Source organism: Eretmochelys imbricata, chromosome 5 (genome assembly GCF_965152235.1).
Source record: "Eretmochelys imbricata isolate rEreImb1 chromosome 5, rEreImb1.hap1, whole genome shotgun sequence".
Taxonomy (NCBI): Eukaryota; Metazoa; Chordata; order Testudines; family Cheloniidae; genus Eretmochelys; species Eretmochelys imbricata.
The window spans coordinates 88,327,967-88,341,742 of record NC_135576.1 but is presented as its reverse complement, the minus strand read 5'-3'; the positions used below and the strand labels follow the sequence as shown (position 1 = coordinate 88,341,742).

The window sequence follows — 13,776 nt, the reverse complement described above, 5'->3', positions numbered from 1 at the left end:
GTCACTATGCAATGTCACCAAGTCTATCTAACAACTTTCATAAACACACTGAATTTACTCTATGTACTCTAAAAAGTTACTCCCAGAAATGGATGCATGATCTGCTGGGAGGGTAAAAATCACAGTTAAAAAGAGTGGGGAGGAGAGAGATAAAAGCTTGGTAGAGAGCTACGCCTCAAGAAGAGTCCTATTACTGCCATTTAAAGGAACTCTGAAAACAGCCAAAAACAGCTCCCAAAGCTCTACTACTGTTGATAAGGGAAAGGGAGCATACCAGAAAACCAAGACATTACAGAAAACCTTGCTGCTCCCAAAAAAGGGAGAAAAACATGAGACAGTTGCTCTGATAAGAAATGCTCACTTGCTTTTCGAGTCAGGAGTGAACGGATCACACTATAAATCTAAACATCAAGATAGTAAACTGGAGTTTTTTGGTTCTCCCTTTAACTTCTTGCATTTTATGAAAGCCTGTTTGATTGTTAGATAGTTTTATCTAACTTTTGAAAGCCTTATTGTTTTAGTTCTTGGGAGAACTTTACAAAATTGTTCATGATCAGGAACTATCAAACTTGTTTATCTACTGGATAAAAACAGAATGGCAATAAGAAGTCCGTAGTCTGGGATACCTAAAATTATATCCCCTCAGAGGTGAAGCAACTAGGAAGCAACCTTTTTATTTTTATTTATTTATTTTTAGATGTTTCTTCATTGGTAAAAATTTCATTTTACACAAAGAAGTACTAAATAATCAGGCATCTATTTTTGGGGAGTGTGTTCAGCAAGTGACAGAAAAGATATGTCAAAATTATTGCAGTCACCACAAAATATTTATATAAATAGATATTTTAGCACGAGGTTAAGAGAATTCAGACTGGGCAATTAATGGTATTAATTTAGAATTCATTATCATTAACTGTTCCAATCTCCCTTTTTAGCGTGAATTCAAAGGGGAAAAAAGCTAATGAAAGTAAATAGTTATGTAAGCTTCCTCATATACTGTAGGTTTGCCAGCACACCTCAGTACTGACCTGCAATATCACTCCACTATCTGACCTTGTTTTCATCAGAAACTGCCAAATGTGTTGAGATGTGCAACAGTCATAGGCAAGGGTCCCCAACTCAGTGCCTCTGAACACCATTCAGAGATCATGACACACAGAGTTCTAACATTTTTATAATTACCTGAAAGGAAGATAAGATACGTTTCCAGCCAATAAGAGCCTGTACACATCTTCGGGTGATTCTCTTAAGTATACTATCTATTTTTGGAAGAAGGAAAGAAAATAATTTTTAATGGTAACTTTAAGCTACCCATTAATAATGTTCAATGTTTATTGTAAAATATTAAACTAAATACCATAAAAAATACCATATGCTTGATAATGTCTTTTTCCTATAAGCACGGCATCAAGAACAAAAGAATATAAGCAAACAATTATGTGGTAGACAGAAGCAAAGCATATACTGTATAACATACTGGCCAATATTAATGTTAGATTATGAATCATAGCATCCAACGTATAGACATCAGGATTTGTGTTGAGTTTCAGATCCCAGCGAAAGTGCTTTTGTGACACTATTGTATGAAATATACAATATTTTTGCTGTAATTCTCTAACATATTCTTCATGGATAATTTTGTACAAACTTTAAAGTGATTAAAATTTAAAAGAAATTTAAGAGAACACAAAACCTCTACGGCACCAGCAAAGCAATAAAGCTGCCCATCTGCAAAGCTGCTATACAGTAATAAGGGAGAATGTTGATCCTTTTAATGTTGGAGCTGTAGGAGATCACAGTATTCCAAATCTTGCATCGCCTTCAATGCACAACCTGAACAAACACTAGGTTAAGCAGTGTCCACTAATTAAATACAGATGTCACCAAAAAAAAAAAAAAAAAGCAGCCTACAATTTAATAGAAGGTAAGAAACCCCAAAAACATAATGAGGGCAAAATATATCTAGTACTAAGTACTGAAAACATTTTACTGTTAAAAGAAATCAGGAAAGGATGCCAGCTTCACAAGACCCCAGTTCATTACAGATTATGTCTAAAAAGCTGTCTGCACCAGGAGATTGATCCGTAGCTGCCAGCCACTCTCATCAATGGTTTCTCTTGAACCAGTACTATAAATTGTTTTTTCAATCAGTCATCCTTTCTGCGACTGTGCTGAAAACAATTTTGCCCTGTCTATATACTAGCTGTTACACCATTTTCAACACTGGTTAAAGGCCACTGATTGTTGACAGGGGTGGGTCAGTTTCCAACTATAAGATGGGGCCAGAGAGTTTACAGTCGTCCTTGTGAGGGACATTTGCCATCTCTCATTAGAACTATTGTTTCATATGGATAATGTCATTAAATATAAAGAAAATCTTTATATAAGAACACTGTACTTTACTGAAGTATAAATCTTAAAATGTTTAAATTGTTAAGAGATGTTTTAACATTTTAAATTACTTCCTAAAACTCTTTGTCAATAGTGCAAATTAAAAAACAAACATTAAACTAAGTACTTTAAGATCATTCAAATTAGACAAACAATTCACATTTCTTGTGCTAACAGCCACTTTTCCCAAAATTTCTGCCCAAAAGTATTTTTTGTTTGTTTTTAGACAGAAATAAAGTATCTACTTAAAATTTTCCCTCACCATTTAAGACTTTTTCTAGGCATATTTTCTTTAAAAAAAAAAAAAAAAAAAAAGCTGGCATTGCCTTGTAATTACAGTTATACAGCTGTAAAGCCAGATCTGAAGTTTAACAAAATCATGGTTGAGGGGAACCATGTTGGTAACAAAGCTGGAAACATTTTCAAAACCAACATAAACTGACATAATATAAAACAACATAAAATAAACTGTTGACTTTTACTGGTTTTCCTCTTTCAAGGAGAATAAACAAGAAAATATTTAACATTGCTAGTAGCAGGATGAAACAAAAATAAAACTATTTTTTAAACAGGTATGAATTTTAGCTTACTTTTGGTCATTTAAATACTCTGAATCCCTCCAAAAAATTGCCTTCTTTTAGTCAAACAAACATCCAGGGACAAAGAGACTAAAATTAAGCACAAAATATTGTTCAAGGACTATTCCTCAGATGTCCATCCAATTAGCATTCCCAGGACGGTGTAGTTTAACACCACAATTATCAATTACATGGTTTGGATGTAGAGGCTGTATTCCAAGAATAGTCAAGCCTGTTTTGATAAAATGGACACGACACATCCCAGCAGCACTAGTTATTCTCAACCTTTAACATAGTGCCAAAAGCTGCACAAAGCACTCCACAATCCATCAGCTGTACTAGGAAAACAAGATTCCCTTCCCCACAGAACAGGAATAGCAACTAGAGGTGCAAGCAAACAGTAAGGGCCTATACTAGTGCATAGTCTACACTAAAAAAGTAGAAATGCAGCTTATACCATCTATCCTGCTTGCGTAGATGCAGTTTATACTGGCAAAAGAGTACATTTACCCAAATGAAATAAACTATACTACCAAAAGCACTTTTTTGCCAGTATAGAAGTGTTATTTAAAACAACAAAAATCACACCCTTAAACAACATTGTTATACTGGCAAAAGTTTTAAATGGAGACCTGATCTGAGCAGTAAAATGGTTATAACACGATTTTAAACACACAAATTGTTAACACACAATCTTAATGCTCAGCATACAGACAAGGATAGTTGTTTTTAAAATTATGTCAGTAAATATGACTTTCAGCACAGCAGTCCTAACTACACTTACGGCTGACATGTCTAATAAATATTTGCACACATGTACACAGTAACAGGATGTCATTTTCCAGGATAGACAAGACCTAAAGAGCAAATCCGTGTGGACCACAAGTCACTGTAGAAGGAAGCTTCACAGAATAGCTGAGTTTTTCAGAACTTGTGCAGACAGGGAATGATCTTGATGAACTTCAGGAGGGAGAATGTTCTAGATCACTGGTCACCAACCCGTAGACTGCGATCGACTGGTGGATCCTGGAGCCTCTACCAGTTGATCGTGATCTCCAGCCGCTAAAAGTCCGGCAGCGCAGCAGGGCTAAGGCAGGCTCCCTGACTGCCCTGGTCCCACGCCGGTCCCGGAAGCAGCCAGCACATCCCTGCAGTGCTGGGGGGACGGGGACACAGGTCTCCACGCACGATGCTCTGCTTGCAAGCACCGACCCCGCAGCTCCAATTGGCCGGGAACGGGGAACTATGGCCAATGGGAGCTGTCAGGGTGGTACTTACAGGCAGGAGCAGCATGCAGAGCCAAGTGCACTCCCCAGGGGATGCAGGGGCATGCTAGCTGCTTCCGGGAGCGGTGTTGGGCCGGGGCAGGCAGGGAGCCTGCCTCAGTCCTGCTGTGCTGGCTACTGGAAACCGCCCGAGGTAAGTGATGCCCAGCGGGAGCACAGACCCCATATCCCCTCCTGCACCCCAACCCCCTGCCCAGCCTTAAGCCCCCTTCCAGAGCCAGCACCCCCTACCTCCATCCTGCACCCCAAATCCCCTCCAACACCCCAACCCCAGTGCTGAACCCCTTCCCAGAGCCAGAAATCCGAACCCCCTCCTGCACCCCAATACTCCTGCACCCAAACTCCCTCCCAGAGCCTACACCCCCTCCTTCATCCCAACCCCTGCCGCAGCCTCAGCCCGGAGCCTCCTCTCACCCACACTCCAAACCCCTCGGCCCCAGCCCTGAGCCTGCACCCCCTCCCAAACCCCAACCTTTGCCCCAGGCTGGTGAAAGTGAGTGAGGATGGGAGAGAGCGAGCGATGGAGGGATGGGGGATGGAATGAGTGGGGTGGGGCCTCAGGGAAGGGGCAGGGTAGATCCTGGGTTGCACTTAAATTCAAAAAGTGATCTTGTGCGTACAAAGGTTGAAGACCACTGCTCTACATGTAAGAGATGACACATAAGAAGTTGCAAAGACAAGTGCTGATGAAGGAGATACATGGACCCATCAGTAAAAAGTGGCTTGCATAGAACTTGGGTACAGGATATGGTGAGTAGGTGTGATGTTATGGGGTGCTTTAGAGGAAATGGAGAGGCTCAGCCTTTACACCAAAGTAGTTAATAGTGGACCATGTGCCAAATCCGGACAGCCAGAGGTTTTTGAATGGATCCCAACATTTTTATTTACTTATTATCATTTTTTATTCTTATTTTACCTGGAGTCTGGACATTGACTATACCTTGACCAAGAAATTTGGACCATAGATGGAAGGCTACAAAGAGATGCTATACATGTTTAAAAAAAAAAATCTTTGCAGTTGCATAGTGGAGGAGGTTATAGTAGTCACAGTGAAGAGAGGTGCCTTGCCAATGCAGATATTAACTAATGGTCAAATTATAGAAATATTGTCGAGCAAGCAGCAACGAGATTTGATGATGACTAGATGGGAGAGAAAGGAGAGTATAGACAAAGATGATGCTGAACTTATTGTGAGCTTGGAGTACAGGTAGGATAGTCTGTAAACAGTGACAAAGGAAGGGGAAGAGGAAGGGTTTATGGAAGATAAACTCAAGTTGGCAAGAGAACATTCAAGAGAAAATCTTGGCCACACAAGCAAACATGTAAGACTAAACTAGAGGATGAAAGGTGCGAGTAGCAAAATAGGTTTATGAATCACTGGCACAGAGCGGTTGACTGAATCTATTGGAGTAAGCACAGTGTAGAGGAAGCAGAGGAGGAGACCGAAGTATACTGACAACAAGATGGGATGGGGGGGGAGGGGGGGAAGAGAGAGAGGTGAAGCTGCATCCCAGTGTTTCCAGGGAACACTGAAGAAGAGTTTGAAGATATGATCTAAAGAAACATGGGATTTGCAGAAACCAGGGTGTAGAACTTGTGGAGGAGATTGATCAACAGATCTAAAGATGGCCGAGAAATTTTAGAACTTGAGCAAGTGACCATGAGACTTGATCAAGAAAAGGTCATTTGAGAGTTTAATGAGAGCAGGTTCATTGGAATGAAGTGGTAAGCAGAGTGCAGGGGACTGAAGAAAGAACTGGAAAAGAGAATTAGTGAATGGGAAAAGACCACTTGCTTCAGGAGTTTGAAGGCAAAGGGGAAGAGGGAGATGGGCAACAGTTGGAGGCAAGTGGGAGCTGAGAGAAGATTTCTTCAGGAGACAGAAGACAAGTACTTGCTTCAAGGAAGAGGTGAAGGAGCTAGAGAAGTGTGACTGTAAGGACAGAAAAGGTAACTAAGGGCATGTCTACACTTCCTATGGATCGATGCTGCAGCGATTGATTCACCCAGGGATCATTTAGCAAGTCTAGTGAAGACCTGCTAAATCAACCACAGATTGCTCTCCTGTTGACTCCAGTACTCCACCGGAACGAGAAGCATAAGGTAAGTCGACAGGAGAGTTTCTCCCACCAACCCAGTGCGGAGTAGACACTGCAATAAGTCAGTCTAAGCTATGTCGACTCCAGCTATGTTATTCACGTAGCTGGAGTTGCATAACTTAGGTCATTTTAACCCCGGAGTGTAGACCTGCCCTAAGAGACACATTGTAAGATCAGAAGTACATCTGAGATTTCAGAGTACAAGATTAAAAAAAGGATTGAAGTGTTGGAGTCGTGAATAGTATAGGATGAAGACAGAGTTCCTAACATGTTTTGCAAATTTAGGGGACAGAGAACTAGGTCTTAGGCCAAAAAAAAAAAAAAAAGAAGAAGAAGAGCGGAACAAAGAAGAGGGTTTGCCTTTCGGGGATAAAGACCCTGAAGTTGAGATTGGTTTATTAGGATACATAATGTAAGCTTTTTCTAGTAAAATCCCTGGGTATGTTCTAGTATTTCAGGTGCAAGCCCCCCCACCTTGCATACACACACAACCTTTTTGTGAAATTTTTAATTTCACTAATGCAACAAATAGAAGATGGTATTAAGAAGAGAACAGGCTGCAAATAATCAAACAAATATATCAAGTGATCTATCCAAATAGATCTTGCTGGTAAAATACAAGATCATACCAAAAATGAAATGGGAAACAATCTACAAAAATTGCACATGTCCAATTTTTCTTAAAACTGTTCTCGTTATCAATCTATTCATTTTCCAGGAAACTGTCTTTCACTCACACGACAGCTAGTTGCTCAATAAAAACTTGTTTTTAAAATAAGGAAAATCCCATTATCTAACACCTTTAATACAATATCTGTACAATACATATATTTTATATTTATTTTAAATGTGAGTGTGCATATGCAGAAAAAGTTTCACTCCAAAAGACTGGGGGTTACTGTTATACAAAAGCACAGTTTAAAAGGTTTTTTTTAAAAAACATGGTAAGTAACTGTCAGTTAAGTTATTAACACAGAACAGGCATTTTTCAGTCAACCATAATAATCCATTGCAGTTTCATCCATAGATCAACACTACTACTGTTCTAGATTATCTAAAATTCCCCTGTTAGCTTTATATACATAAAAAAAAAATCCTGATCTCACAGTACATAAATAATATGCCTGTAATTAGCAATGGGAGCATACTATCACCCTAGCTAATTACCTTTACAATTATGGCATCTGTTTCTAGTTAAGGCATACAGGGTGCAAGTTCGTTAAGAGTTGAGAAGAGAAGATTTTTTTCCAAATAAGTGTACTTTTCTACAGATACCTACAAACACAGCTCATGCAAATCCCTACCCTGGTACATAATCCTATCGACATCAGTTGGATTACACAACAGAGGAGGGATAGCCTAGTCTGCATATACTCTCTCCTGTCAAGAAGGATGAGCTCTGTAGGAAAATTTAGAAAGTGACCTTTATGCGTAGCAATATATACCATGGGATGAAGGAAAGAATTGTTCTTTTACTAGAACTTGGTGATAACCTAGAATTTTAACAAGAGATTGTTCAAACCACCATATTAAATACATTGAGAGAGATGGGACAAACAGTTAATAACAGCAAGGGAAAGGAAGTTCCATCTGAAGGAGGCATCCTAAACTTTAGTACTACACAGGGTTATCAAAGAAGAATTTTACCTCATTCTGTAGTGTCACCATACAAATTTTACACTGCTACTTTGCCTTTTACAGAAGATTAGCCTATTTAAATCTAACTCAAAACAGTTAAATTGCAACAAACCAACTCTGTATTCTAGTGATACAAAACACTTCTATAGCATTTGAAATAAGACAGTGCTCATAAAGTACTCTGAACATTCAAACTCCACCTCCACTCTCCCCCCCCAACAAAAAAATCTTAATTTTAAAATCTACTTAACATAGCAAGTTAATCACATGATTTACAAAACTCAAGCACTTAAAACCAAGAAAATAACGAAATACGCTTATGGGAAGCATAAGATTTATTATGTCATGACACAACTGCTTTAACACTTACCCAAAATAATAATTCTAACAGCTGTAAACTGCAAACAAACACATCACAACCCCCTTCTAAACAAACATAGAATCTACAGTACATATATAGCACATAGATCAGCCTCAAATGCAAGTCCACACAGATGCATACATTTTACCATAAATTAATACTGAACAGTTCTATTACATGGATGATTGCAGTTTCTCAAGAATATATAAATACTTTACAAAAAAAGATTCTCAACAGATGATAGATTAACTGATATTTCCCACCTAATCATATGTCTTACAAAAAAATATTTAAATAGCAGAATCAAGATAAAAATACAGCAAATTAACCTAAAGGTCAGAGTTAAATTTGTTGTGTTGTCATGAAACACACAGATGGCCAATGAAAGACAAATGGTTATTTGTCTTTATAAACAATTAAAGCAGATCAAAACAAGCTCACAAGGAGAGAAACCCTCCCACCTCTGAAAAACTCAGAGTTAATCATGAAAAAGGAAGAACCATAAAAAGCCTTGCAAGTGAGGAGGGACGATAGCCCAAGAAAGCCATTAGCTGCAGAGTCTAGTGAGGACACACTAGAAGGGAGCACTGTCTTAAGTACAAGCACATCCCGCGCAACCTTATTTCTACCAAGGAAGAGGGGGAAATCAGGTCAGTACAAGAAGGAGTAAACTTCAAGGCTACTGGAAAAGCCTGGTAGAGAGAGACGTGAGATTAAACTGCTACTGTGAATGCTAACCAATTTATCTGAGCATAAGCTTTCATGAGCTACAGCTCACTTCACTGGATGCATAAAGTGGAAAATACAGTGAGGAGATTTATATACACACGGACCATGAAAAAATGGGTGTTTATCATACACATTGTAAGGAGAGTGATCACTTAAGATGAGCTATTACCAGCAGGAGAGTGGGGTGGAGGGAGAGAAAAGCTTTTGAAGTGATAATCAAGGTGGGCCATTTCCAGGAGTTAACAAGAACGTCATAGCCAGTCAATCCTGCTGTCAGGGTGCCAATGCCTGAGATGATGGGGTGCCCAGGATTCCCAGGTTTATGGATCTTCGGTAGCAGACAGAATACCCCAGGTCGGGGTTCCAGGGGTGTGTCTGTGCGGATTTGTTCTTGTGCTTTTTCAGGGAGTTTCTGGAGCAAATGGTGTAGTTTCTTTTGGTAACCCTCAGTGGGATCAGAGGGTAATGGCTTGTAGAAAGTGGTGTTGGAGAGCTGCTGAGCAGCCTCTTGTTCATATTCCGACCTATTCATGATGACAACAGCACCTCCTTTGTCAGCCTTTTTGATTATGATGTCAGAGTTGTTTCTGAGGCTGTGGATGGCATTGTGTTCTGCACTGCTGAGGTTATGGGGCAAGTGATGCTGCTTTTCCACAATTTCAGCCCAGGAACCTATCCTTGCAACAAAGCCCGTTGCCAACTGTGCCCACATATCTATTCAGGGGACACCATCATAGGGCCTAATCACATCAGCCACGCTATCAGAGGCTTGTTCACCTGCACATCTACCAATGTGATATATGCCATCATGTGCCAGCAATGCCCCTCTGCCATGTACATTGGTCAAACTGGACAGTCTCTACGTAAAAGAATAAATGGACACAAATCAGATGTCAAGAATTATAACATTCATAAACCAGTCGGAGAACGCTTCAATCTCTCTGGTCACTCGATTTCTGACCTAAAAGTGACTATTCTTCAACAAAAAAACTTCAAAAACAGACTCCAATGAGAGACTGCTGAATTGGAATTAATTTGCAAATTGGATACAATTAACTTAGGCTTGAATAGAGACTGGGAGTGGTTGAGTCATTATACAAAGTAAAACTATTTCCCCTTGTTTATTCCTCCCCTCCCCCCCCCCCCCCCCCCCCCCCGGCCCCCAAACCCATTTCTCAGATGTTCTTGTTAACTCCTGGAAATGGCCCACCTTGATTATCACTTCAAAAGCTTTTCTCTCCCTCCACCCCACTCTCCTGCTGGTAATAGCTCATCTTAAGTGATCACTCTCCTTACAATGTGTATGATAAACACCCATTTTTTCATGGTCTGTGTGTATATAAATCTCCTCACTGTATTTTCCACTTTATGCATCCAATGAAGTAAGCTGTACCTCACGAAAGCTTATGCTCAAATAAATTGGTTAGTCTCTAAGGTGCCACAAGTACTCCTTTTCTTTTTGCGAATACAGACTAACACGGCTGCTACTCTGAAACGTATGAATGCTAGTTACGGTAACAGTTTTTTTACAACTTTTTAAAATAAGTCAGAATAGGGAAATGTTGTAAAGGGCGAATTCTGAAGGAGAAAGACAAGACTCAAGGCAGGTTTTGCTTAAATGAAGGATAAGTAATGGAGTCTTATACTTCCTCCCTCCAAAAATATACTGCTGTCAATTCCTTTCCACATACACCCCATATAGCCTTAGTCAAAGATTAATCACTGTGCAAACACTAAAAGAGGAGCTGTGCACTGAGTATCACAAACAGAAGGGCTATTGCTTGGACAGCTCCCTCCTTCTCTCCAAAATACTGTTTTTCCTAGGTGTGGCATTTTCAAATTGAGATAGCAAAAACAGAATAGCAGCATGGATCAGAATTGGTGAAGGAAACACTGCTTACCCTGAAGAAAGAAGATGAGAAAATAGACAAAGTACAGAGATGAGTCCTGGAGAAGGTGACCTGAATTACAGCAGTTCTTGGGGCGGTACCCATGGAGGATTGCCCTCCAAGTACATAATTAGTGCCAAGCCTGAGAAAAGAAACACTGTTACTAAGTTAATGCAGCAAAGGGAGATAGGAATAAGGGAGGAGGTTAAATTTGGTTTATCTGAGTACAGACACAATAAAGATGGAAGAAGGAGGCTTTCTCCATCCACACTTAAGTTCTGGTGAGGATCAAAAGAAGCCATTACAGAGACATTATAGATAATCTCAAAGAATCTCTGTTTGGTAGAACAGTAAGGCCTAAATAATGTAGATTGCTTCCAGATAAAGACAGTTCTACCTTAAGGATGACACAAAGTTGGCTTTGTTTTTAAATAATTAAACCAAATACTTTTAGCCCCCAGCCTTTGTGTTTGAGTAAGATACTTGTTCTGTGCCGCTGATCATGTGAGATACATCCCAATCTCACATGGCCAGAAGCTTGTATCCCTGCTGGTGTATTTTGATCACTTCAATGACAATTTAACAGACTGTGACATTACAGAAAGTGCAGGGTAGGACCAGAAATGAAAGGGATTAAGATTCCAAATCACCAACAGAGTAAATGTAGTGATAGAAATACACTTACATTTTGTTATAGATTTGGGATCTTAAAGGAGTTTGTTTAAAAACAAAAACTTTGCTTTTTATCTTGAAGATCATGTTACATTGAAGAGCTCTGGCTGCTTGAGTTAGGCCTGGCTGGCACATGAGGCATACCTGGAAGAAAGCAGTAGATATAAAAAGAAGTGTTTAGGCTGGATGGCCCATTCGGAAACTAGAGGGGAAAAAAGTTGTTAAATGAAAAGGGATGGGGGGGTAAAATATTAAAAAAACATAATGGTGAAGAAAAGAGTTGGAACAGCCTTTGCTCATACACCAAATCATTGATCTCAGTCTCTCAGCCTCACAACAGTTAACTAGGACTTTCATAATTACTTTAGAAAGTCAGGAACGGTATAGCTCACCTCACTTCAATGACAAACGTTGCTATGGTATGCCTTGATTTGCTTAAGTGAACGTTACAAGGATTACACGATGCAACAAATTATTGATCGTTGCAACGTTAAGGACAAACAGGTTTCAAAGCAAGAGGCTTTCAAGTTAATAGTACTGATGTATCACTTGAATGCTTACTATTGACTGTTCCTAGACAGACAGGCTCTGAGGAGTACTAATTATTTTACATTTATTGCATTATAAACTTGGGGTGCTACCTCACGTTTTATACAGCTGAGTGTTAAAAAAAAAAAAAAAGAGCAAAAATTCAATGTCAGTACCGTTCCCTAAAACAGGAAAGTCTTTGTGTGATAAACAATTTTTATTTAGCACATATACAGCGATATGGCTTATCTTAAAAAGAGATTACTTAAAATTAACACATTTAAGTGTGATCATTCCCCTAAAGGTAAGTCTTAAAATGGGCCCCAAAATTAACCCTCCAAATTAAGAGCTACAACAGTTTTAAAATCCTAGTTACAAGGGACTATTCTATTTGATAGTGACAAGGTGGGTGAGGTAATATTTTTTACTGGACCAACTCATGTTGGGCAGAAGAGACAATCTTTCGAGCTGCAGTTAATTCAATTCTATTCTTTTGAACTGGCAAGAAGTGTGAAATGATAAGAACCTTCATCTTTCTCATGAAGAATAAAAAAACCCTTTTTAATTTCTGTATTTTAGAACAGACTTATTTAACAGCAACTTGGTGTAACAATTTAACACATTTTGGTTTGTATTCTTCTCCATCCCATAAAGTAAAAACACAGCACTATTCATTTCACTGTTGCATCTCTGATGACTTCCTCCCCTATCTAATTTCACCTGCTTCCCACCCAAACTCCTCCCTTCCCCAATCTGCAGTGTGGCCAATATGTTTCCAGAACTGGAACAGAAGCGGGTTGTAGAAATGAGATCCCTTCAGGCATCTAATACCACTCAACTGACAGAAGTCAAAATGTCATGAAGGACTCACAATCTTGACAGCCTAGGAAGCAAGAAACTAAACCCAGATCTTCAACATAACAGTGAAGAGCATTACTGATAGGCCAATGGGCTGGAAAGCTTAAATATACATACAAACTTAAATTTTTCATTCATTCCGTTTACACTTCCCTGTACTGAGCTTTAGAGAATTTTGCCCAATAACTGAGTATACTATTGACTACCAGAGGCAAGAACTTACATTATTCTAAGCACTGGGGCCTAGTTTCTTAAACTCATGTAAGTTTAATTCAAATAAATACATGTTTAAATACATATATTTCCCTAATGAAATAAAAGCAGCACAAAATATTTTATAAATTAAATAAGTCTCTCTGAATATATATATGTATCATACATACTGGAGCAGTTTCTAAGCCATTTTTCTCTTAAAGCATGATTCAGTTCCCACTACAGACAATGGAAAGACCTGAGGGGGACTCCACGTATGAATGTCTGGGTAGTTTAATGACAGGTCTGCCTTTGGGGGTACAGTTCTGCAATGTGTGGATGATCTTCACATAACCCTCTCTCAGTCCACATATCTAGCTCTCCATGGAAGATCTTCTATGGGATTAGTGGGTAAGGAGATATCCCCAGAGGCAGTATTCTCTTTATCTGTTACTCCTAGGGGAATTCTGCGCCACTGCGCATGAACAGAATTCACATCCCCCACAGATTATTTAATCTGTAAATAAGGCACTGCAATTATGTCTTTCGCCCACC

General features: G+C 39.3%; 1 protein-coding gene across 9 annotated transcripts in view; it reads right to left on the bottom strand.

Annotated features, from left to right (window-relative positions):
• CDC14B (cell division cycle 14B) overlaps window positions 1-13,776 on the bottom strand; it is an 82,385-nt gene that overhangs the window by 42,589 nt on the left and 26,020 nt on the right. For all 9 annotated transcript variants that reach the window (XR_013346186.1, XM_077817448.1, XM_077817444.1 and 6 more), the window contains one exon: window positions 1,183-1,259. Coding sequence is in view for 8 of the 9 variants with exons in the window: in XM_077817448.1 (XP_077673574.1) it covers window positions 1,183-1,259 (77 nt within the window). In the remaining variant the exon portion in view is untranslated. The remainder of the gene's footprint in view (window positions 1-1,182; window positions 1,260-13,776) is intronic.